Below are 26,553 nucleotides of genomic sequence, written 5' to 3'. Positions count from 1 at the left end.
TCTAAAAGAGATCAGATTGTATGAACTGTTCTGCAACGCCTTGTGTTCTTTTTTTCGTGCCGTATGGCTGCAAAGCGGATTGGTTAACAGGTAAAGACTTCATCTTGAGAAAAAAAAGATATTTGTAGAGGACGGCCAGACGTGGAATAATCAAACTTTTCGATGAGTTTTTAGTAGTGGACGTCAACTATTGATCTAGAGGCCCATGGCCATATACAACAGTTGAAGAATTAACAACTCTGCACCTCTTTTCTGAAGTAATAAATACCTTTGTTTCTTTGTTAAGTCGGTGAGAGTCCACAAACCATAACTTGTGGGTACAGGTCTTTGCCCCCCCCCCAAACCAGCACAACCTCCCATTTAGCCTTAGTTACGGTTTTGGTTCCACAAGGTGGGGCAGTGGTTTTAATAAGAAAGAAGATTTAATAGTGGTTCTCTAACAGCTCTGAACGCCATTATCCACCGCACAGGGATAACAGGAGTTCAACAGGACAGTACTGATCTTTTCCCAGTTAGCCAACAATTTGTATGCGTCCCTTTCATATCCTTAAAATGTGCTTTCACTTCATGGAGTGTGCCAGTTACTCAAATAAAGTTGGCAAAGCTGCTGTGGTGAGTAATAAAAGGTGCTTAAAGTAATTGTTTTACATAACTTCCTCTGGCCAATCCCTGTCTTTCTAGCTTGGTAGTCATATGGCCAGAGGGTATTCTATTACTTTTGGACACGTTTTTTGCACTTTGATAGAATTTGAATGTTTGGATGTATTGCAGTGGTGTCACTAGGGTTGGTGTCACCCGGTGCGGTACATTATGGTGTCACCCCCTCCTCCCCCCAGAAAGCAGACACACACAAACACGAAAACACAGGCACACACACATACAAACACTCAGACACACTTAAAAACACACTCGGATGTACACACAAACACTCGGAAACACACTCAGACACACGCACAAAAACACTCAGACACACAAAAACTATTTGTGGAAATTGCAGCGCTGGCTCAAAAAAATGAAGTGTCTACAACTTCCCCAGTCCCACTAATGTTCACAAATGCTGGCCCCTCTAATAAAAAATATATGCATCTCTACATTGTATTTCTTTGAATTTCAATAAAATTTAAAAAAAACAAAAAAAAAAACAATTTTTTTGCTGGTGTCACCCCTTGGAGGGTGTCACCCAGGTGCGGCCCGCACCCCCCTAGTGATGCCACTGATGTATTGTCTCTTTGAATGACCACTATCAAAGCTTTTTACTGCTTGCCTGCCGAAGAAAGCACATTTGACTTTTTTACCCCTTTTATGCTTAAATTTTGCATTTTTAGAGCTATAGAATAAAGGATAAATTATTTATTTGTACCTAGGGCAGTCTTTTCAGATACAATCAATCAGGAGATTGTTGTTCATTCTCTTTGTCTGTATCCTAAATTGGATAAAGAGAGACTTCTTCACAGTGTGGATGTGGCAAGATCTTACAAATACTATATAGAAATGACAAAATCTTTTGGTCTTTCCATTCCACTTTTTGTGCATTTTTCTGGGTCTGAGAAGGGTCATTAGGCTAATGCCATTACTTTGATCAGGAAAACATATCTGACAAGGGTTCACACATGACTGAATTATGGCTCATCCTACCAGGTCAATGGCCGCTTCATAGACTTTTCATGATGATGCCTACATTGAACAGATTTGTAAGGTTGCTACTTGCTCTTGCTTTAAACCTTTGCCAAATTTTATCAGTTTTTGCCTTGGCTGAGACAGTTTTTGGCTGGAAGGTTTTGTGGCCATTGTATCTGAATAGTCAACTGCTTTCCTTTATTCTGTCCATTTTGTGGTCTTGTGGACTTTACTGCTTTAGTGTATGATCCCACAAGTCATGGATCATAAACACCATCTTAAGAAAAAAAAAGACAATTTATGTTTACCGGATAAATGTATGTCTTTCTTGTTGATGAAAGTTTCCTGAGTTGCACTTCAATGCATTGTTTAGTCTTCCTGTCTTTTTTTCTTTCCTTATCTAATTTACCATTAGGTTAACTAATTCTTAGTAGGAGGGTATTCTGGATGGAAGGAGCAATTCTCCGGAATCGTAAGTTTTTTTTGTCTCCTCCTGCTGGGCATTGACATGTATCCACAAATGATGGCTTTTGGACTCTCACCATCAATAATTAAAAAATATATATTTTTTTTACCTCCATAAAATACTTCTCACTTTTGCCTATAGTTCTGTCAGTTTCTCAATATTTAAAGGGATACTAAAGTCTCACTTTTTTAACACTTGAATAAGAAAACATTTAAACTATAATGGCCTGTCCCTTTCTGGGACCTGAGGTCTCATTTAAACCTTACATTCCAGCTTACCCTTCTCTCCTCGCCAGTCTCCTAGATCCTTTAGCTATTTTTTATCTGTGAGGTGGTGGTAGGTATAATCAAACAGAAACTACCATCCACACTATTGTAGAATAGCAGGGTGTGCTTATGTGCTTATTCTTAGTCTCTTAGCCAGGCAAGTGTTCAAATTAAAATTGTGTGTATGGATTGCCAAGTCAGAAATGAAACCGGCAGGCTAATAGACTATACGGGGGGGTGTGAGTGTGATCTGCTATTCTACTATAGTGGGGAAGATACTGCTTCTTATTTTTATCTGTTCAGAGGCGAGCTGTACTAGCTTCTGTACAGAAAAAAAAGATAACGGATCTGACTCCGGGTTATGAACAAGGGGTAAGCGGGAAGGTTTTCTTAAACTTGGAGTTCAGGTCCGGGACTGCGACAGACCATTATGTTTTAAAGCTTTTTTTTTAATACAAGTGTTTAGTGTCCTTTTAACCAGATAGTCTGGTATTTCATCTGACTGTGAAAGGGACAGTCTACACCTTAGTCATCATAAAGTCTTACCTTAGATTAAGCTGCAAATAGCCTTCTGCACCTTTTCTATATCATGCAGCAGGTAAAAAATTTATTTTAAAAGGGTACGTCGCACACAACCTGGTCTTTAAAGACCAGCGACGTACCCTGCACGACTTTGGGGATTAAAGCGGCTGGAAGCGATCCTGATCGCTTCCAGCCGCTTTACAGTTATTGCAGTGATGCCTCGATATCGAGGCATCCTGCAATAACATTTTTCCCCCATCCGATGCAGAGAGAGCCACTCTGTGGCCCTCTCTGCACCGGCATCGATGGCCGCAATCGTTGGTGGGTGGGAGCTGACGTGGGAGGCGGGTGGGCGGCCATCGATGAAAGGCTGAAGAGAGAGGAGGGCGGGATCGCGGGCGGGGTTGTCGGGAGTGCGCACCGGAGCGCGTGCGTGCACGGGGGGGGGGGGGGGGGCGCGTGCACGGGGAGGGAGCGGGTGGGAACCGCTTCACTACGGAAAAAAACATTGTACAGAAGTGGCAGTAAGGGGGGATAAAATCCCTAATGAAAGTTAATCTAAGGGATCTGGGAGCGGGTGGGGGATTGGTGGGGAAGCTACACTACACTACAGAAAAAAGGAAAATAAATAAAAAAATTTTTAAAAAATACATTTTTATTTGCAAACTGGGTACTGGCAGACAGCTGCCAGTACCCAAGATGGCTCCCAGTAAGTTAGAGGTGGAGGGTAGAGAGCTGTTTGAGGGGGATCAGGGAAGTTGGGGGCTAAGGGGGGATCCTACACAGCTGCATATGTAAATATGCTATACAATTATTTTTTTTATTTTTTAAATACACCTTTTATTTTAGTACTGGCAGACTTTCTGCCAGTACTTAAGATGGCGGGGGCAATTGTGGGGTGGGGGAGGGAAGGGAGCTGTTTGGGAGGGATCAGGGGGTGGGATGTGTCAGGTGGGAGGCTGATCTCTACGCTAAAGCTAAAATTAACCCTGCACGCTCCCTACAAATGACCTAATTAACCCCTGCACTGCTGGGCATAATACACGTGTGGTGCGCAGCGGCATTTAGCGGTCTTATAATTACCAAAAAGCAACGCCAAAGCCATATATGTCTGCTATTTCTGAACAAAGGGGATCCCAGAGAAGTATTTACAATCATTTATGCCATACTTGCAAAAGTTGTTTGTAAATAATTTCAGTGAGAAACCTAAAATTGTGAAAAATTTTACGTTTTTTTTTATTTAATCGCATTTAGCGGTGAAATGGTAGCATGAAATATACCAAGATGGGCCTAGATCAATACTTGGGGTTGTCTACTACACTACACTAAAGCTAAAATTAACCCTAGACGCTCCCTACATGCTCCCTAATTAACCCCTTCACTGCTGGGCATAATACACGTGTGATGGAAAGTGGCATTTAGCGGCCTTCTAATTACCAAAAAGCAACGCCAAAGTCATATATGTCTGCTATTTCTGAACAAAGGGGATCCCAGAGAAGCATTTACAACCATTTAAGCCATAATTGCACAAGTTGTTTGTAAATAATTTCAGTGAGGAACCTAAAGTTTGTGAAAATATTTGGGAAAAAGTGAACAATTTTTTTTATTTGATTGCATTTGGTGGTGAAATGGTGGCATGAAATATACCAACATGGGCCTACATCAATACTTTGGGATGTCTACTAAAAAATATATATATATATATATATATATATACATGTCAAGGGATATTCAGAGATTCCTGAAAGATATCAGTGTTCTAATGTAACTAGCGCTAATTTTGAAAAAAAGTGGTTTGGAAATAGCAAAGTGCTACTTGTATTTATGGCCCTATAAGTTACAAAAAAAGCAAAGAACATGTAAAAATTGGGTATTTCTAAACTCAGGACAAAATTTAGAAACTATTTAGCACTGGTATTTTATGGTGGTTGTAGATGTGTAAGAGATTTTGAGGGTCAAAGTTAGAAAAAGTGAGTTTTTTTCCATTTTTTTCCTCATATTTTATCATTTTTTTTAAAGTAAATGATAAGATATGATAAAAATAATGGTATCTTTAGAAAGTCCATTTAATGGCGAGAAAAACGGTATATAATATGTGTGGGTACAGTAAAGGAGTAATAGGAAAATTACAGCTAAACACAAACACTGCAGAAATTTAAAAAAAGCCCTGGTCCTTCAGGGAAAGAAATTGAAAAATGGCCTTGTCCTTAAGGGGTTAATATTGTTTCTGGTCACTTTGAAATGGTTGCCAAGCTCCACCCACTGATGACATCATGACCTGGGCTGCATATGGAGTCCAATCACAAAATGTTCTCTAGTTGGATTCAACAGACTATCAATGCTATTCAGTAGAATGCCTAGATGCAACCCAGATTGTTATGTCATTAGTGGGCAGATTTTGGTATCCATTTCAAAGTGGCCAAAAACTATTTTCATTTTAAAATAAAAATTTTTACTGTTCCGGATGCATGATATAGAAAGGGATGCAGGAGGATATTTGTAGCTTAATCTACGGTAAGACTAAGGTGTCCCTTTAAGTAAAAATCATCTTAATACTTTATTGATTGGGTCCAATCATATTTGGGCACGTTACTAACAGGGGCTGGAAACTGATATGAACTCTGATATGGGCATTTGACTGTCGGGCTGGTATCTGATCTACGCTCTGATCTGGACATATGGCTTTTGGATCTGATATGAGCATTTGACTGTCAGAGCTGGTATTTGATCTGAAGCCTGATATGGGCTTTTGACTGTCAAGGCTCTTATCTCATATGAGCTCTGATGTGGGAATATGCCTATCAGAACTGGGGTCTAATATGAGCATATGGCTATCAGAGCGGAAATCTGATCTGAGCTCTGATGTGGGCATATAGCTATCAGAGCTGGGATCTGATCTGAGCTCTGATGTGGGCATATGCCTATCAAAGTTGGGATCTGATCTTAGCTCTGATGTTTGCATATGGCTATTAGAGCTGGAATCTGAGCTCTGATGTGGGCATGTGGCTATCAGAGCTGGGATCTAATCTGAGTTCTGATGTGGGCATATGGCTATTAGAGCAGGCATCTGATCTGAGCTCTTGATGTGGGCATGTGGCTATCAGAGCTGGGATCTAATCTGATCTGAATGATACTAGTTACCTAGCAATGACCTATACAATACTTTATTACTGAAAGTCTCTTGGGTCCTGCCCAGACATTATTTTGCATAGAGTAACAATAAGGTACCATAGTGCTGTACGTCCCTTGTGCTGTTATGACAACCCTTTGCTTGTTGTCTTTGTAGGACCTGCTAATGTGACGTTTCACACCCAATCATCTGGACTGGATCACTATGTTAGCAGTGGGAAAGCAGTCTGCCAGGGCCCATCAGGTAAACCCAGAGATTAACATCACCATTGTCCTTACATACAAGTTAGATATTTCCTAACATTTCAGCCATTTTTGTGCTCAGTAATGTCACCAATAAGGAGCACAAGTTGTATCACGTAACAAGCCAAGAGTGCACTTTTCTGAGAGAATGTGCCCCTAGGCAGTTGCCTAATGAGAAATCTTACACTTGACAATGCACTTTTTTTGTAGACAATACTGAAATATGCTTATATGTTATTTGTACTATATTTATATTCCTTTTGCAACAATAAGGTATGGGATTACACTAATTTTCAAAGTTTAATACACAAAGTATTTGCAGAGATCAAAATCAATATATCAATTTTTTTGTTATTTTTATCATTTTTTGCTATGGAACAAAACCAGACAATATTATCACCTTCCCAGACTGTACTAATCAATGCTGTCCATCTTTTAGTGAGGTGGGCTTAATTTTTACACTTATATGCTGGTGCTTCGGACGTGAATAATCAATATATTGGTATAACAGGTAAGATTTTCCTTTTTTTCTTGTAGGAAGGTTTGATTTTGAAGCAGATCTAGCAGGATGGATGGATCAGAGTATAGGGAAACTAAAGTGGGGGAGAGATAACAGTGCCCTACCAGATGCAGGTTCTACAGGTAACAAAAATGATCCCAGCTGTTCATATCCCTTTGAATAATGTCTAGAGAGATACTGAATATATCATCATCAATATGTTAATGAAAATCATGAATAAGACATATCTACAAGATATCACCAGTTGCAATATCAATATATTAAACAAATCTATTTGAATACACATATAAACCCCACTCTATATCCAGTTGTAATAACACACATATATGGACTCTATTAAAGGGACAGTCTACTCCAGATTTTTGAACAAACAACACTTTTAGATCACCCGCCTTCAGAGACTGTAAAGATATACCATTCTTATTTGTATATGGGTGAGGCTGGCTGCAACATAAGTATAAACAGTACTTTGGTGTTGTGCATCTTGTATAACAACAGCCTATCCCCTCGTATCAATGTGTAATACCTGGAAGAAAATCACTTATCCTGTTCGCACCTGCTGATTATGAAGTGTAAAAATCACAGTAATATTGAGAAGTAGGAAAAATATTAATGCATGCAAGCAGTGTGTTTACTATTTAACTGCCAAACATATAGTATAGGCTCACACAGTCAACAATATACTGCGGTATAACATATTGTATCAATGAAGTAGTTTCAAAGCAGCGTTGACTAATCCTTGTGAAGTGCTCAACTTGTAGCGAAAGATACCACAGGTTACTTTTCCAATTACTCACTGTGCCGGCCCCACGCCGCGGGAGTGCGATCAACTTCAATGGCGATCGCCAAACACCGCTCAGTGCGATATCAGCAGAGCTGCGGGGACCGAATACCCCAACGGCTCTCTCCTTCACCAACTCGTAATGCAATATCCAAACAAAGTTTCACTTTGATAATAAAACTTTGGAAAGGAGAGGGTGTTGTATACACTAAGAGATTTTATTTTCATCACCGTCATTCCATTATCATTTTATCTAGTGTGTTTGTTACAAATGGACTGTCAGACAATCAGTGTGAGCGAGTGTGCTTTGGTACTTTAAGTGCTCTCATTTTGCCTGAACTTTGATATAATCTGTTTATGTGACATTGATCTGTACCTTTTGTGCATTTATAATACAGTGCTGTATTTCCCATAGGGTTTTTAAACAAGTTTTATAGTAATAGACCAAGTTTGATCTCACCGGTGTTTTATTAAGTTTAAATAAAATTATACTCATAAGTGCTGCCTGTGTCATTCTTTTTATATCTATTTATATATATAGGTATCTACTACTTCTTTACTTTTTTTGGTCCCTTTAAGCCCCTATAAAAGGAAGCACTCACTAATAGGGACCATGTTGTATGTTGGCGATAGGGATGTGATTTAAGGTAAAAAGAACGCAAATACACCATTTTAGATTTGTGCGGTTGTTTCTTTGGCGTATGGTTTCTGGTGTTTGTTGATCGACATCCATTATCTTAAGGGTGCCAATGTGGAAAAAAGGAGATCAAATCTGGTGATAGTTATCAGCTGGTCTGTGTTTGACTCAGAAAGATTGTGATCACTTTGTTTAAAAAAAAGTGGTTGATCCCATTTTCCTTATATATTTAAAAAAAACAAAAAAACACACAGACTGGAATTGACAGTTTGCTCGTGCAATCTTTACATTACTGTTCTAGATAACGAATCAAAGCATGTCATTTTTGCATCAGAGCGTCCCTTTAAAGTAGAAGCCTACTAATGTATTTTTAGCTTTTATTTTAATAAATTTACTTTATCTTTTTATTTTCAAATTGTAATAAACTGCATCTTCACTGATTACAGACCTAAAACAATAGTTTGCATATCTGCTATGCCAGACATAGGGTGCACTGAGCTTACATTTTGCTAGCGGCCTAGTTAATGTTACACAGTCATTTATTACAAAAAGTTGATTTTAACCCTTTCATTACTCTTAGGTATTAATATGTTTTCCCCACAGGGTATTACCTGTCTGTGCAGAGTGCTGGGGGGCAACTGCTGTCCAGAGCTGAAGTGCGCAGTCCCATTATCTGCTCCTCTGGACCCACTTGCGCTATCAATATGACCTACTACTTCAACGGTGGCCCTGCAGGTAGGTTGAATGTATAAAATAATAAAGAAATGAAAGATCTGAAGGAGACAATCCAACTCCCCTTCATGACTGTGGAGGCTGGTCCCTGTATAGAACTGTAGGAGTTCTTTATCAGGTGGTCAGCAGTCCCTAGGAAGTTGTATATGATTTCAATATTATTCTAAAGAATTTCAACTTAAAGGGACAGTATACACCAATATTTATTTTTAACTGCTTGTAATACACACTACTATAAAGAAGAATATGCACAGATACTGCTATCAAAATCCAGTATAAAACTTTTTAAAAACTTACGTAGAAGCTCTCAATTTAGCTCTGTTAAAGTGAAGGTTAATTTTCATGTGAAAGTGCCCAGTTTTTAAAAAAATATTAAAAACAGGGGCACTTTCATTCATGAATATTGACATTGCACCGTATTTTAAAAATACTTACCTTTTTCTTCTGTTATGCCGGATCGCCGTTCTGAAACAATGCCCTGCCTGCTTCTTCCTGGTTTACTTACCCAGCAATGATGAAACCGTCTTCCTCCAATCACGGCCTTGCCTCAGGCAATAAATCCCCCGGGGGGAAGCCCTGATTGGAGGATGCCAGAATCGTCATTGCTGACGTATGAAGAGGCTTGCAACGGGCTGGTGAAGCACTGGAGCGGCTTCAAGAAGAAAAGGTAGTTATATTTTAAGAAAACCGGTGAAATGTCAATTTTCATGAATGAAAGTGCCCCTGTTTTTAATCGTTTTTTTAAAAACCGGGCACTTTCACATGAAAATTGACCTTCACTTTAATGATATAAGCCTGTGACACCCACTGAAAGGGGCTTAGAGCTTAAACTTCTCCCCCTCTCCCCTGTATATGAAAAGACCCATTATACAAACACAAGCAATCTGAAGTCTGCATACATCAGTATACATCTAAAACTTTAGGGCTTGGTTAGGAGTCTGACAATTAGCATAATGTTATTTAAAAATAAGCAAAACTATACATTTTTACATAAACACTCCCAGATGGGCTATACAACATCTATAAGACATTTATGCAAAGAAAAATCTAATGTACAATGTCCCTTTAACCTGTCTTCATGAGAACATCTATTTCTTTTACAAGATACGATGAGTCCACGGATTTCATCCTTACTTGTGGGATATCGCCTCCTGGTCAGCAGGAGGAGGCACAGAGCTCCACAGCAGAGCTGTATAAATAGCTCCTCTCTTCCCTCCCAATGCCCACATATGTTCAGTATACCCATCATGTCCATATACAAATTGCTTCAACGCCAGTCTATCCAATTGCAAAACACAGACTCACAGACTTGGCATCCATTATCTGTAGTTCTGAGTAGTTTTATGGGATAATGGAGATTGTATTTCGTGTGAGACAGTCGCGACTGTCTTTGACTCAAAAAGTTTGTGATCGCTTTATTAATAGAAAATATAAGCCTGTTCCCATTTTTCCAATATCAAGAAAACAATAGGAAACATTGCAATTGGCCCCGTAGTTATATGCAAGCAGTAGGGCACTAATACAATCATTTTGCATATTATCAATTATTTTTGCAGTTGGATGTCCCTTTAATACTTTAATTAGAAAGGGGCACCTTGTTGCTAGGATATCTTGTTCAAAAAGGGTTACTCATTCTAGCACAGCAGTAGCTACTTATTGGGCCTTTCATAATGATGCTTCTCTTGAACAGATTTGCAAGGCAGCAACCTGGTTTTCCTTGCATATTTTTTCTAAATTCTATCATTTTAATATTTTTGCCTTGGCTGATGCAGTTTTTGGCAGGGAAGTACTGTCTGCAGTTACAGTGCCTGGTCAGTTACAGCCTGTATTCATCCCATATTTTTCATGGTGGGCTTGTGGAAATCACAACTTGACTATTGGATCCTACATTTTATAAACTTGAGGACTCTCCCCATCATTGCTTACCTGATCTGATAATTTATTTTAGGAGTACACATGCACCACTCTTCTTCTCGTTCTTTTTATAAACCTTTATAGCAGTTGCATGACAAGTTCCACTGAAAAAATGTACATAACTAAATCAGATAAAACAATCTTTATACAGAGAATCACATTAACAGTATAAAACAACTAAACAGCTCAATCTGGTCTCCAAGACTTCTTAATTCAGTGAGCAAAAGTCTATCAAACTGAACAGTCAACACAACTGCATTAATATTTTTAACAGAGTAAGCATGAAACATACAGGGAATCCCCAACCACCCAGATACTGGACCTTACACCAGGACTTGTTTGTGCTTCTTTGCCCTGCTTTGGCCCTTTTCTGTGTTTCTTTCTTTTTCTACTTTGCTAAATGTGTAACTTGAGTGGCTGAGGGGAAGTGATGTGAGTATTGGATGAAGCCAAGCTATAGAACAGTGCTTTTTAAACTGAGCCCCCAGCAGGGTCACTGAAAATGTTGAGGGTCTCCAAAAGATTTGATAATGTACTGTGCACAGGGGAGACAGGAGAAAAGGAGGGGTCCCTGATACAACCATAGGCTAAGGGGGCTATTTATCAAGCTGAGGCAGACAGGGGCGCATATACGAGGCCCTGTCCGCCGCAGCTTGCCTCTGGCAGTCTGAATTCTCCTGGAGGAATTCAGCATTGCACACGAGCGCTATTTTGCGCTCGCATGCAATCCCACCCCCTGCCCGCGCACAGCCAATCACTGGTGGGCAGGAGCTGTCAATCTCCCTGGTGGAAAGAGGTTAGCAAAGAAGCGGTCTGATGACCGCTGCTTGTTAAAGGGACACTGAACCCAAATTTTTTCTTTCGTGATTCAGATAGAGCATGACATTTTAGGCAACTTTCGAATTTTCAATTTTTTTTCATTCTCTTGGTATCTTTATTTGAAATGCAAGAATGTAAGTTTAGATGCCGGCCCATTTTTGGTGAACAACCTGGGTTGTTCTTGCTGATTGGTGGATAAATTCATCCACCAATAAAAAAGTGCTGTCCAGTCGTCTGAACCAAAAAAAAAAAGCTTAGGTGCCTTCTTTTTCAAATAAAGATAGCAAGTGAAGGAAAGAAAGAAAAAATATGGCTTCAGTGTCCCTTTAAATACAGCGTATAGGTTCTCGTGTGAGAACCTGCAGCCGTAGGGGCTCAAAGGCTGGCAAAAGCCTTTGATAAATCGACCCCAATGTTGTAGTCAGTAACCAAACAACAGCAGTGAAGCAATTAGGGACAAAGGAACAGGAGGGTGCTGTTGATGTTTACTTGTTCTTCAAATGTGGTTTGGCTTAATGTCTTCAACACTTCACATAACCTGGTTCATAAAAGATAATGAATGCAGATAAATGTCTTCGTATTAAAGTCATGGGACACTTGGGCTGCATGTATATATATATTTATAGTGTTGAAATAAGCACTCGCTGGACTTCAGTCAACTGTGACAGCAAGTGTCTTCTTTAATGTGACGTTTCGGGACACAAACCGTCCCTTCCTCTTACAAACAATTAGTGTAAACAGCAAACTTTGTGACACTCCCCTTTGTTCACAGCCAATTTCAGCTGCCTGTGTGCAAACAGCTTAGTGACCTAATCAATAAACCTATTTGCAATGTAGATACGTGTTCATTGTATTATTGTATAAAACAAATACAAATATCATGTGTTATGTGATGTATGTGATGTAACTAAGTTGATCAGCAGCGGTCCACTTTGAAAAAAAAAATATCATAATTCAATATGAAATCGCAACTTCCGTGTAAACATGCCCTTTCTTGGCAACCAATAGGGACCTCATATTCCTAACACTCCCCAATCATCCTCCAATCAAATGTTTGATCATGAACCTATCTGCTTCATCTCGGAAGCGTTATTAGTTGGCACTCAATATTAGTATAGGGATAACGGCACCCTCAGAACATGCATAACAAGCATGTAGATATTATGTTGATCCCGTCCGCGATTGCTCACGCTATGGAGGTATTCCCTAACAGCTGGCCACTAAGCTGACGTATCAAGGCCGCGTCCCCTATGGGCATAAATAGACCAATCAGCATAGGCATTTATCAAACAGGACCCGTGTAAAGCAAAACAAAAACAAAACAAAAACATCCTGTCATCACAGCATTCCCACTTCAGATCCAAGAGGGGGACCTGTCCACGCACAAAACTCCACCATCACAGCCACACAAATCCGCCTCTCCATCAAGGATAACGTCCGCCAAATATCACCACCTCCATATTGTCCCCAGAGTATACAGCCACAAAAATAGCAGCAATCGTATCCATCACGGCCAGTATGCACATCATGATGGCACAAAAGGGGAACCTCCTATACAAAATAAGCCACAGTGTAAAGACCTCCCGTGTCGCAAAGGCCAATCGAATCATCTAATGGTGGGGGGTGTTAGCCACTGTTTGGGAGTCGTATCTTAGCAACCGCACACACTATACAAAAGAAAACAATGAACTGCCAATTGCATACTGTGTGAAAGAATATCATAACATTACATTAAGAATAAACATCATAAATCAAACATTTCAAAAATTTGGCCAAAAGTTATATCTGGACTATTGATCCTTAGCCGCATCATTTGTGACTCGTCAATTCTCATAGCCCAGACACCTGCATGAAATATAAATGAAACGTAACTATTAATCACCTTTAACTTGTGCTAATAAAAATCCCCGTGCCAAAATATATATTTAAAGCTATGGCTGTGTCAATTGAGCAGCCCTCACAGTACACTATTTAATCCATGTATATGCATATTGAATCTCGCTAACCGAAGGGCTCCATAACTCAGTGGACTACTAGTGATCAACCATGTTTGAAACATCTATACGTGTCTGTGTATGTGAAAAACTCTCACTAACTATACAATTAAAAACAAAAACAAACATATACCAAACTGGCCAATGGTAATCAGCCTCATAGACTATACTACATGTTAAGGTATAAATATAAATATAAATCTGAATATGGTCTCGTGTTTTCATTTAGTGTACTACTATTAGTGATGGTAATACCAGGACCTCTTACAGTTCAGGGGACGCCCCCTCAACTCCAATCCTACTGATGGAACATAGACTCTCACATAATCGAAAGACCTAAGGGTCATCCCAGTTGTCATGGCCGCCCATGTCACAACCACTAATGGTCGCAGACTCTCATATATTATAATGTCCACATCTTGGCTCATTCTAGGTAGCATTGCCACCCAGAATGTACATTAAAGGGACACTGAACCCAAATTTTTTCTTTCATCATTCAGATAGAGCATGCAATTTTAAGCAACTTTCTAATTTACTCCTATTATCAAATTTTCTTCATTCTCTTGGTATCTTTATTTGAAATGCAAGAATGTAAGTTTAGATGCCGGCCCATTTTTGTGAACAACCTTGGTTGTTCATGCTGATTGGTGGCTAAATTGATCCACCAATAAAAAAGTGTTGTCCAGAGTTCTGAAACAAAAAAAAAAGCTTAGATGCCTTCTTTTTAAATAAAGATAGCAAGAGAACAAATAAAAATTGATAGTAGGAGTAAATTACAAAGTTGCTTAAAATTGCATGCTCTATCTGAATCACAAAAAAAAAAATTGGGTTCGGTGTCCCTTTAAGTCCCCTTGGGCTGAGCGTGCCCAGCTCATAGATCCATCTCGTCTCCTTCTGTAGAAGGATCTTTGCTCTGTCTCCTCCTCTTCTCAATTTAGGGACATGGTCTATGAGACGGAATCTTATGTCTTTCACTGTATGACCAGCCTCAAGGAAGTGCCGAGCCACCGGTAGATCAGATTTCCCTTTTTGGATAGCCGACTGGGTGCTCGTCCGGTGATTTGCCATTCTAGTTCTTGCGTCATCAACTGTTTTCCCTGTGTAGAACCTCACACAGGGGCAGTTAAGGAGATAGACCACATACCGTGTGGTTGTTAGGAATTGTTAGCATGACTAGCGCCATCTTGTTCTTCGCCGCCATTTTGTCTTAGGCATCCATCTTGTCTAATGAATCTTTTATTACAGTGGTTTATTATGTAGTGAGAAATATGCTGATGTTAGGGAGACTTGCATAGATAGAATAGCCCTGAGAATGACCCTGACGATGTGCTTGGATGCATTGTTATCTCTACAAGATGTCAAACGGCTGTGATTTGTGCTGGGCTAGGAGGCCCAGTTACTGTTATCTGAAGTTTGGTATTTCTGTAGAAATGACTCCCTAACACTCCTTTTCTTCCAATTATATTTTAAATGAGTTTCTTTGTTCTTATAGAAATACTATGTAAGATGATGTAATTATGAATACGTCACTTGTTAAACCTATATGCTGTAACTCTTGGCTATAAAAGTGTCTGACAACTTGCAATAAACAGAATAGTTTTTGGAATCATAGCTGCGTGGTCTGAAATCTATTCTCCTGGATATCCTGAACAGATAAGTACTAATTTCCAGCTGGTACAGTGTGCCCGATGCCCAGTTCTGAACTGACACCCCCCTCCTGAAAACAACACCTAACAGTGGTACACGTAAAAAAATACTTGATCTCGTATTTTCTTTTGCGGTCTGGGTGTAGAAAATGTGTGCCGGTAATCATCCCACTGCAAGTGACACAGCTGATGCATCTATAGCAGCCCTTCTTTTTATTTAGCCATAGACCTTGTGTTTTCGTCGAATCAATGTTGGTTTTCATTAGTGCATCTCTTAAACTCCTGCCCCTCCTATATCTAATCCAGGGGGCTTGCCATCCTTTAAAAGGTAATGACTGATCAGCTTCCAACAGCTTCCGCTCTTCTTTCATCGCTTTAGTTATTAAGTGGCTGTCCAATGCGTATGTGGTCACAAAGGTCATCTGTTGGGGGATGTATCTTCTTCTTGTCTCAATGATGTAGACCTCAAAGCTAGATCACGCATCTCCAATAAGTTCTTCTTATTTTAACCCCTCTCTACCAATCTCTGAGTCATCACTTCTAGTTGTATTATACATTTCGATTCATCTGTGTTGTTATGGATGACCCTCTGATATTGTGCCTTCCGATTTTTTTTTATCAGAGTCGGTTGATGTCAACTCCTAGCATGTAGCATAGAATTCCGATCTGTGTTTTTCCAAAACAGGGTTGACCCCACTTTATCCGTGTCTTTAAAAATCCTTACATCCAGATAATCAACTGACTCAGTGCTAGCTTTATGGCTAAATCTGATGGTGCTCCGCATTTCATTCAAATGCTTGATCCAGGTATTCAGCTTATCTTCTCCTTCGCTCCATATTAAAAACAGATCATCAATATATCGACAGTAGTATTTAATACTACTCATCTCGTAGATACCCATTTTCTCCGTTTCATACTCAGCCATGTATTAATTGGCTAAAGATGGGGCCACATTGGACCCCATCTCCGTGCCAAATGTTTGTAAATAGAACCTGTTATCAAAATGAATATAGTTTTCCGTAAGACATAGCCTTAGTAATGTAATAAGCACTTCTTCAGATGGGCCAATATATGCCGCCTTTCTCAAAACTTCAGCCACCGCTGCTATGCCAGACTCATGTGGTATCAGAGTATATAAACTTGCTATGTCTAGTGTGACGAGTATATCTGTTGAGCTGATATCTGTGAGTTGTGTGATCTGTGAAATGAAGTCAGAGGAATCTCGAATGTATGACTTCTGTTGCTTGACCCATGGTTGTAAATAGAAATCATCAAATTGTGCCAGGGGCTGTAATAAAGAACCCCTGGCAGAAACTATTGGTCTACCTGGTGGCTTCAAAGTATCTTTGTGGATCTTGGGTAAGGTATACATTATTGGTGTAACCGGGAAATCTCGTTGTAAAAACTTGAAATCCTGCTCAGAGATGTACCCAACAGCTTTCCATTCAGCCAATGTAATATCAATCTTTCATTTTAGTTGGTGGGTTGGATCTATAGGTAAGGGTAGGTACGTGTTAGTATCATCAAGTTGTCTCATTATTTCTGCCTTGTAATCGAGGGTGTCAATCACGACTACCACTCCTCCCTTATTGGCCGGGCGTATGGTGATGGAGTCATCTTCTTGTAACGATTTTAACGCTGTACATTCTTCCCTTGTGAGGTTATCACAAAATCTTGTGGAAGGTTTTTGTCGTATTTGTTGAGTCAAGAAATTAGTGACAGTATTGATAGTTGGATTGTTAGAGTTAGGGTCGAATTGTTTCCTGATTCTGAATTGGTCATGGTAATCTGAATAATTACGTAAATATTCCTTTAATCTTTAATTTCTTCTATATCTCTGGACATCGATAAATGAATTAAAATCATTTATCCTTCTGGCTGGAACAAACGACAGGCCTTTATTCACTGGTCGATCATCTGTTCGGCCATCCAAAAAGGGAAATCTGATCTACCAGTGGCTCGGCACTTCCTTGAGGCTGGTCATACAGTGAAAGACTTAAGATTCCGTCTCATAGACCATGTCCCTAAATTGAGAAGAGGAGGAGACAGAGCGAAGATCCTTCTACAGAAGGAGACAAGATGGATCTATGAGCTGGGCACGCTCAGCCCAAGGGGACTTAATGTACATTCTGGGTGGCAATGCTACCTAGAATGAGCCAAGATGTGGACATTATAATATATGAGAGTCTGCGACCATTAATAGTTGTGACATGGGTGGCCATGACAACTGGAATGACCCTTAGGTCTTTCGATTATGTGAGAGTCTATGTTCCATCAGTAGGATTGGAGTTGAGGGGGCGTCCCCTGAACTGGAAGAGGTCCTGGTATTACCATCACTAATAGTAGTACACTAAATGAAAACACGAGACCATATTCAGATTTATATTTATACCTTAACATGTAGTATAGTCTATGAGGCTGATTACAATTGGCCAGTTTGGTATATGTTTGTTTTTGTTTTTAATTGTATAGTTAGTGAGAGTTTTTCACATACACAGACATGTATAGATGTTTCAAACATGGTTGATCACTAGTGGTTCACTGGGTTATGGAGCCCTTCGGTTAGCGAGATTCAATATGTATATACATGGATTAAATAGTGTACTGTGAGGGCTGCTCAATTGACACAGCCATAGCTTTAAATATATATTTTGGCACGGGGATTTTTATTAGCACAAGTTAAAGGTGATTAATAGTTAGGTTTGATTTATATTTCATGCCAGGTGTCTGGGCTATGAGAATTGACGAGTCACAAATGATGCGGCTAAGGATCAATAGTCCAGATATAACTTTTGGCCAAATTTTTGAAATGTTTGATTTATGATGTTTATTCTTAATGTAATGTTATGATATTCTTTCACACAGTATGCAATTGGCAGTTCACTGTTTTCTTTTGTATAGTGTGTGTGTTTGCTAAGATACGACTCCCAAACAGTGGCTAACACCCCCCACCATTAGATGATTCGATTGGCCTTTGCGACACGGGAGGTCTTTACACTGTGGCTTATTTTGTATAGGAGGTTCCCCTTTTGTGCCATCATGATGTGCATACTGGCCGTGATGGATACAATTGCTGCTATTTTTGTGGCTGTATATTCTGGGGACAATATGGAGGTGGTGATATTTGGCGGACGTTATCCTTGATGGAGAGGCGGATTTGTGTGGCTGTGATGGGGGAGTTTTGTACGTGGACAGGTCCCCCTCTTGGATCTGGAGTTCATGATCAAACATTTGATTAGAGGATGATTGGGGAGTGTTAGGAATATGAGGTCCCTATTGGTTGCCAAGAAAGGGCATGTTTACAAGGAAGTTGCGATTTCATATTGAATTATGATATAAAAAAATTTTCAAAGTGGACCACTGCTAATCAACTTAGTTACATCACATAACACATGATATTTTCACTTTTATTTGTTTTATACAATAATACAATCAACACGTATCTACATTGCAAATAGGTTTATTGATGAGGTCACTAAGCTGTTTGCACACTGGCAGCTGAGATTGGCTGTGAACAAAGGGGAGTGTCACAAAGACCTTTAAAAGTTTGCTGTTTACACTAGTTGTTTGTCAGAGGAAGGGACGGTATGTGTCCCGAAACGTCACATTAAAGAAGACTTTTGCTGTCACAGTTGACTGAAGTCCAGCGAGTGCTTATTTCAACACCTTATCACTATTTTATAGCACCCTGGCAGTTGTGGGCGGTTTGTGAGAGTGCACACACCCTGGACTATATATATGTGTGTGTGTATGTGAGTGTATGCATATGTGTGAGTGTGTGTGTATGTATGAGTGTACGTGTATGTATGAATGTTTGTGTGTGTGTATGTGAGTGCATGTGTATGTGAGTGTGTGTATGTATGAGTTTACGTGTATGTATGAATGTTTGTGTATGTGAGTGTATGTTTGTATGCGTGTATGTGTATGTATGAATGTTTGTGTGTGTTGTGAGTGAGTGTGTATGTGTGGATGTGTTTGAAAGTAGCATAAGTGTGTGTATGCATGTGTGTATAAGTGTGGGTGTGTATTTATGAGTGAGTGTTGTGTGAGTAAGTAACTTTCTTCTGTATTCTGCTTAATGTGAGGTGTGTAAATAGCTTATTTAGTCACTTGGCCAAATATTGCGATTGTCATTTTTTTTGTACAGACTGTTTAAAAAAAATTAGAGGGAACATAAAAAAAAAAAAAAAATCATATGTCCATCTGAAAGGGTTTGTCATTTTAAGAAGCTCTGCTCTAGAATGTATGGTTGGTTTGCCTCTTTCTGGGGGACAAGGAATTAATATCCCACCCACATTCGATGATCTTGTGTACTCTCACAATCCAATAAGAAATTTATTTATCAGGTAATCATACATTTTGGATTATGTTTTCGATACAAAAAAATTACTTCCATGTTTGTTTAATTCTATCTTTTATTGACCTTCATTTTTGGAAATCAGACTTATCTGTTTAGAATGTTTTTTTTAAATATAGAAATATAGATTTTGAAGGCAGATACAAACCAAAAGTCCCACCAAGTCTGACTGAATTTCCTATGTTTTAAAGGGACAGAAAACATAAAAATAGCTTGTGTAGTGTAAACATAACTGCTGTATCATCTGCAATAGAAACCCCCAAATTTACATTTATAAACCGCCTCAGTTTGCCTCCCCTGTTTTTTTCTGAAGAGCCCAGTTCAGCCAATTACATGGCTACCAATAGCGCGACTATCTGCTATGCACACACGCTACCATATGCATATTACTGCCCTGCCTCTCTGCGCATACATCTCGCATATTACTCCCTCACCTGCACACACACAATGTTAACAGTGAATCTCTTTACGTATTATAGCATTGCAAATTACTGTATACCTTGTAGAATCAATGTGCTGATCCTGTACCAAATCAAATCACTTTAGATAAATGAACAAACAAAAATAATAAATAAATAGGATGTACTTAGTTTATTAGATTTTGGACTAGATTACAAGTGGAGCGCTAAATGATCTCACACCCACAAACGAACAAATTTGATAGTTCGCGGGCACGCGATAATTAATCAGCCATTACAAGATCTCTGGTTCATTTTATAAATCTGCCCCAAAATACTGTGTAGTGTATTTTATTAAAAATAAAGATAGCAGCATCTTTATTTTTTAATAAAATAATTGCACTAGGCAGTATTTTGGGGCTAAAGTTTGCAGGAGTGGGGTGTTATAAAAAAAAAAAAAGTGCCTTTACATTGCCATATATGGGAACTGCGTGTTTCCCGTAAATACATATGCATATACATATGCTATTGCTGCGCTTCTTAATCCCTTAGCTGCGCTGAAGTTCTGATGCTGTCACTGATGCGATCAGGAGCCTTTGGAAGCACGCTCTTGTGATCGCAATGCGAGGTCACGTTCGCAGTGCTGACAACTTTAGCGTGTACTGGTATTACAAAGTGGAGCGCAAATATTGCTTTTATTGGGATAATTTTTACAAGGAACATTACAATTTTTCAAAAGAATGAATTCAAATTATTAAAGGGACCTTTTTTGATTTATATTGTTAATTACACTATAGTTATAGCTAAATAATGGCTTTTTAAATTATTTGCACAAAAAAGGGCTTTTTGTCAATTTAAAGAGAGAACCTGTTAAGCTCTGGGGGCAGCCAGTTAAGGATTGGGGGGGGGGGGGGGCAATAAAATAAGGAATTTAACTGGGAATACTGATATTTATTAACAACTAACAAATAACCACATACATATGCAAACACAATAAAATGCATAGATGCAGTTGACCGGTACTTTAATTGTTGCATGACTAAGGGCATCACCCAATGAAACTTCGCTGTTTTTGCATGACCCAGTCATTCTTGAATTGCCCTACTGTATTTATCCTTAGTACCTCTATTGTAACTAGTCTATTCTATGAATCAATTACTCTTTCTGTAAAAATCTTGACTATTTGTTCTGGTGTTGCTTTTCATTTTGATAAATGTTTTCAGCCTCAGATTTATTAAACCCTTTAATTTTCATATTGGTTACTATGATATAATTTCTCCTCCCTCACTCCTATAAGCTATATTAAAGGGCCAGTAAACCTAGCAAATAATGTTATATAATTCTGCACACAGTGCAGAATTCTATAACATTAGCTTAGCTCCAGATTTCTAAAGTGAAGGGTTAAATAGATATCACGCAAAGAAAACAGAACGCCGCTCCTGGCTCTACTGACCGGGTCTGTTTTCTTCTCCAAAGCGCATCATGGGCACGCTGTCTAGTCACAGCGTGCCCGATCAAGCTATTAAACTCGCGCCTGCTCTGGTCTTGTAGCGGGAGCTAGCTACATTTAGTTAAATAGCGCGATCGGGCCGGCTGTGATTAGACAGCGTGCCCAAATGCGCTTAGGAGAAGAAAACAGACCCGATCAGTAGAGCCAGGAGCGGCGTTCTGTTTTATTTGCGTGATATCTATTTAACCCTTCACTTTTGAAATCTGGAGCTAAGCTAATGTTATAGAATTCTGCACTATTTGCAGAATTATATAACATTATTTGCTAGGTTTACTGGCCCTTTAAGGCAATAAAGTCTTGAAAGATTTATTTTTTAGACTATTTACCAGTTTAGTAGCCCTCCATTGAAGAGTTTTTATTCTATTTGTATCCTTCTTAAAATACGGTCTTCAGAAATGTACACATTACACAAGTTGAAGCCTAACTAGTTATCCATAAAGTTGTATAAGTGTTACATTTTCTGTTTCCATGAACTTAATCTGTAGAACCAATCTTAATTTGTATCCTACTGGCATTACCTGCTGCATTACTGCGTTATTTACCAAACTTCAAATCACCTGAAATAATAAAATCTTCTTTTTGTCACTGTGAGTAGTGTTATTGAGCCTATAATTAAACTTTAGATCTTTGCAGTTTAAATACATAATATTGCACATAGTGATGTTGAAGTTAAAGGGACATGAAACACAAACTTTTTCTTTGATGATTCAGACAGAGCATACCATTTTAAACAACATTCCAATTTACTTCTATTATTTAATTTGCTTCCTTCTCTTGTTATCCTTTGCTGAAAGGTTTATCTAGTTACGCTCAGGAGCAGCAAAAAAATAGGTTCTAGCTGCTGATTGGTGGCTGCATATATAAACTGATTCTCATTGGCTCACCCATGTGTTCATTTAGAAACCAGTAGTGCATTGCTGCTCCTTCAACAAATGATACCAAGAGAATAAAACAAATTAGATACTAGAAGTAAATTAGAAAGTTGTTTGAAAATGTAGGTTCTACCTAAATCATTAAAGAATTTTTTTGGGTTTCTTGTCCTTTTAAGATCGCACTTTAGCTTCTAAATGTTTAAAGCGCAGTCGGAACGTTAGTGCTGCTTATGATGAATGTCACTTACATAGCGGAAACTTTCTGGGTTTGATTCATATGTTCTTTGCGTTGCTGTTATTGCAGGTTTCCTCTCTGTACGTATAGTGGATCCAGAGCTGGGGACACACACCCACGTCTGGCGTAGCCAAGGCGAGCACAGCGCATCCTGGAAGTTTGTCACAATCCCTGTTGGTGAGAGGCCAAGACCATTCCAGGTACAGACAACAACAGAAGAGAAATGCATTCAACTGGGCACACACCTATCATATCTCGTGCTTCTTGGTAATACTAACCCAGGGGGCGGCCTCTTTTAGTCCTGTTGTAACCTTCACAGAGGAGACGTCATCCAAAACGTCAGGCCATCATAAAAACCTTATTGTGATAGAGATGTGCACAGCTAACCTCAGATGTATTACACAAGGGAGTTAAAAGGTACTGCACCCTGGTTGGACACTCAATTCTAGATATGTGCAATTCTGTTCGGTTCGATTCGGAAAATTCCGCAAATTCTGCGATTCGGATCTAACCAAATTTCTGAATTAAAATACTGCAGAATTTACCGCATAAATCCGAATTAGTTCGGATTTATTCGGTAAATTCGGATGGCCATGGATTACACTAGTATTGTACAGTATATTAAGTTATATCACTATGCTATGGGTTACACCTAATATACAGTACATAATACTAGTCTAATCCCACCTAACACTTACCGAAATTCCGAATTTCCGAATCGAACCAAACCAAATCGAACCGATTCCAGCCGAAATTCTTTGAATCGAAACGAATCAGAAACAAATCGATTCAAAATTTTCCAAATTCGAATCGATCCGAACCGAACATCGAAAAATTCTGAATCGATCCGAACCGAATTTTTTCGCCATGCTCATATCTACTCAATTCTTTATTTTGTTCTATTTCAAGTATAAAATGAATTGCCCATAAAGGCATAGATTACAAGTGGAGCATAAAACGTTAGCGCTGTTGAGCGATAACACAGCTCAAGTTAAATCGATAGTGCTCTTATTCTTGGGCTCATATTACAAGTTGAAAGTATAAAGGTAGAGCTTGAGCGAAAGTCTCAGGTGAGCTAACATCTGGAGATTTTCTCTAAATCCTTCACCTCATATACTTCTATTGGGTGTGCCACAAAACTCTGTTCTGGCTTTCACTCAAGCGCTAACCCAAAGTGTGCAAAGAAATAGCTTTTATTCTACACTTGGTAGAACATTTTATTTTAAGTAAAACAGCATCATTTTGCAATTCTTATCTATTAAACCCAATTATGGAGAGATATGTAGCAGGGTTAGTCTTGATAAGGCTGCAGTGTTTTTCTTTTAGTTATTTTGCTAAATTGTTTCCCTATTTACAAAAAAAAAAGTCTATATAAAAGGTGTTTACTGTCCCATTAAAGAGACAGTCTACAATAGAATGTTTATTGGTTTAAAAGATAGATAATCCCTTTATTAACCATTCCCCAGTTTTGCATAACCAACACTGTTATATTAACCCCTTAGTGACCACGGCACTTTTTAATTTTCTTACCGTTAAGGACCAGGGCTATTTTTACATTTCTGCTGTGTTTGTGTTTAGCTGTAATTTTCCTCTTATTCATTTACTGTACCCACACATATTATATTATTATCTCACCATTAAATGGACTTTCTAAATATACCATTATTTTAATTATATCATATAATTTACTATAAAAATAAATATTAAATATGATGAAAAAATGGGGAAAAAAACACTTTTTCTAACTTTGACCCCAAAATCTGTTACACATCTACAACCTACAAAAAACACCCATGCTAAATAGTTTCTTAATTCTGTCCTGAGTTTAGAAATACCCAATGTTACATGTTCTTTGCTTTTTTTGCAAGTTATAGGGCAATAAGTACAAGTAGCACTTTGCTATTTCCAAACCATTTTTTTTTTCCAAAATTAGCGAAAGTTACATTGTAACACTGATATCTGTCAGGAATCCCTGAATAACCCTTCACATGTATATATATTTTTTTAGTAGATAGCCCAAAGTATTGATCTAGGTTAATTTTTCTCACTGAAATTATTTGCAAACAGCTTGTGCAATTATGGCACAAATGGTTGTAAATGCTTCTCTGGGATCCCCTTTGTTCAGAAATAGCAGACATATATGGCTTTGGCATTGCTTCTTGGTAATTAGAAGGCCGCTAAATGCCGCTGCGCACCACATTTGTATTATGCCCAGCAGTGAAGGGGTTAATTAGGTATCTTGTAGGGTTAATTTTAGCTTTAGTGTAGAGATCAGCCTCCCACCTGACACATCCCACCCCCTGATCCCTCCCTGACCCCCCTCAAACAGCACTCTTCCCTCCCCCTAAAAGTCACCCTCATCTTAAGTACTGGCAGAACGTCTGCCAGTATATAAAAATAAAAGTTTAAAAAAAATAATTATATATATTTATATATTTTCTGAGGGGTACTATCCCTCCTTACTTCCCAACCTCCCTGACCCCCCCCCCCCCCCAAACAGCTCTCTAACCCTTCCCCCTCTACCTATTATCCGCTCTGTTAGGTACTGGAAACTGTCTGCCAGTACCCATTTTGCCATATTTTTTTTTTTCTGTAGTGTAGCTGCCCCCCTCATTTCCCTACCCCCTCCCAGGTCATTTCCCAAGGAACTAAATGTAAAATACCCCCCTCTCCCTCCTTCATGTTGCACTAAAGTGCAGACTTTCTGTAGCGTAGCGGCCCCCACCCACCCCTGCACGACCCCTTCCGCCCCTCTCACACACCCTCCCGCCCTCCTCACATCCCGTCCCGCCCTCCTCCTGCCTCCCCCAGCGATGGGCCGCCCACCCACCTCCCTCGGATCCCTCCCACCAACGATCGGCACCATCGCTGGCCGATGCAGAGGGGGCCACAGAGTGCCTAAAAAAGGGTATTGCACGATGCCTCAACATCAAGACATTGCTGCAATTCCCTGAAACTTCAGCATCACAATCGCTTCCAGTGCTTGCAACCCCAGAGGACGTGTCCTTGGTCATTAACTCACACCCAACGTAGGACGTGCCTGACATGTCCTCGTTTGCCAAGGGGCTAATATAATTTTTACCTCTGAGATTACCTTGTATCTAAGCATCTTCTGTCAGCCCCTGATCACATGACTTTTTATTTATTATCTATTGACTTGCATTTAGTACTGTGTTAAATAACTCTTTAGACATGAACACAATGGTATCTATATGGCTCACATGAACTAGCAGTCTCCTGTTGTGAAAAGCTAATAAAAAAGCATGTGATAAGACGCTGTCTGTAGTGGCTTAGAAACAGGCAGAAATTAAGAGGTTTAAATGTTATAAAGTATATTAATATAACAATTATTGTTTGTGCAAAGCTGGGGAATCGGTAGTAAAGGCGTTATCTATCTTTTTAAACAATAACAATTTTAGCGTAGACTGTCCCTTTAAGTGTAATGTTAGTGCTGCTGTATGCATATCACAGACATGTGTCTATTTCGTTAGTCATGTTACCTGTGCTCTTTGTTTTTAGGTGGTCTTGCATGGATCCGTAGATCTGTTGCCTGAAAGGAAATGGGCAGTTGCAGTGGACGACATACAGTTTGTAGGATGTGAGACTAAGAAACCTTCTGTTGACCAAGGTTTGTGATCATTACATCTAATATTTAGTTCAGTCCATCTCGTTACTAACGATGCACGTTGTGGTCTAGTGGTTCACTATAAGTTCTACCTTATATCATCATCAAAAGTGAGTAAATACTTTATTATATTGCTGCTAAATACTATATTCAAAGCAGCATTGGTCCCGCTATAACAAATGTCAATTCAGCAGCATTAGGGTATAAAAGTGTCAGGATACTGCGGTATGGATCTATTTGTAGAAAGGTTAGCAGCAAATTTTAATATAT

General features: G+C 39.1%; 1 protein-coding gene across 1 annotated transcript in view; it reads left to right on the top strand.

The window, feature by feature from the left end:
* MAMDC4 (MAM domain containing 4) overlaps positions 1 to 26,553 on the top strand; it is a 123,866-nt gene that overhangs the window by 24,419 nt on the left and 72,894 nt on the right. The window contains exons 13-17 of the mRNA XM_053695430.1: positions 6,158 to 6,244; positions 6,781 to 6,885; positions 8,785 to 8,916; positions 22,728 to 22,858; positions 26,178 to 26,286. Coding sequence (XP_053551405.1) covers positions 6,158 to 6,244; positions 6,781 to 6,885; positions 8,785 to 8,916; positions 22,728 to 22,858; positions 26,178 to 26,286 — 564 coding nt within the window. The remainder of the gene's footprint in view (positions 1 to 6,157; positions 6,245 to 6,780; positions 6,886 to 8,784; positions 8,917 to 22,727; positions 22,859 to 26,177; positions 26,287 to 26,553) is intronic.

Source organism: Bombina bombina, chromosome 12 (genome assembly GCF_027579735.1).
Source record: "Bombina bombina isolate aBomBom1 chromosome 12, aBomBom1.pri, whole genome shotgun sequence".
Classification (NCBI taxonomy): Eukaryota; Metazoa; Chordata; class Amphibia; order Anura; family Bombinatoridae; genus Bombina; species Bombina bombina.
Note: the sequence above shows the minus strand (reverse complement) of the source record. Positions and strands in the feature narration are given on the sequence as shown.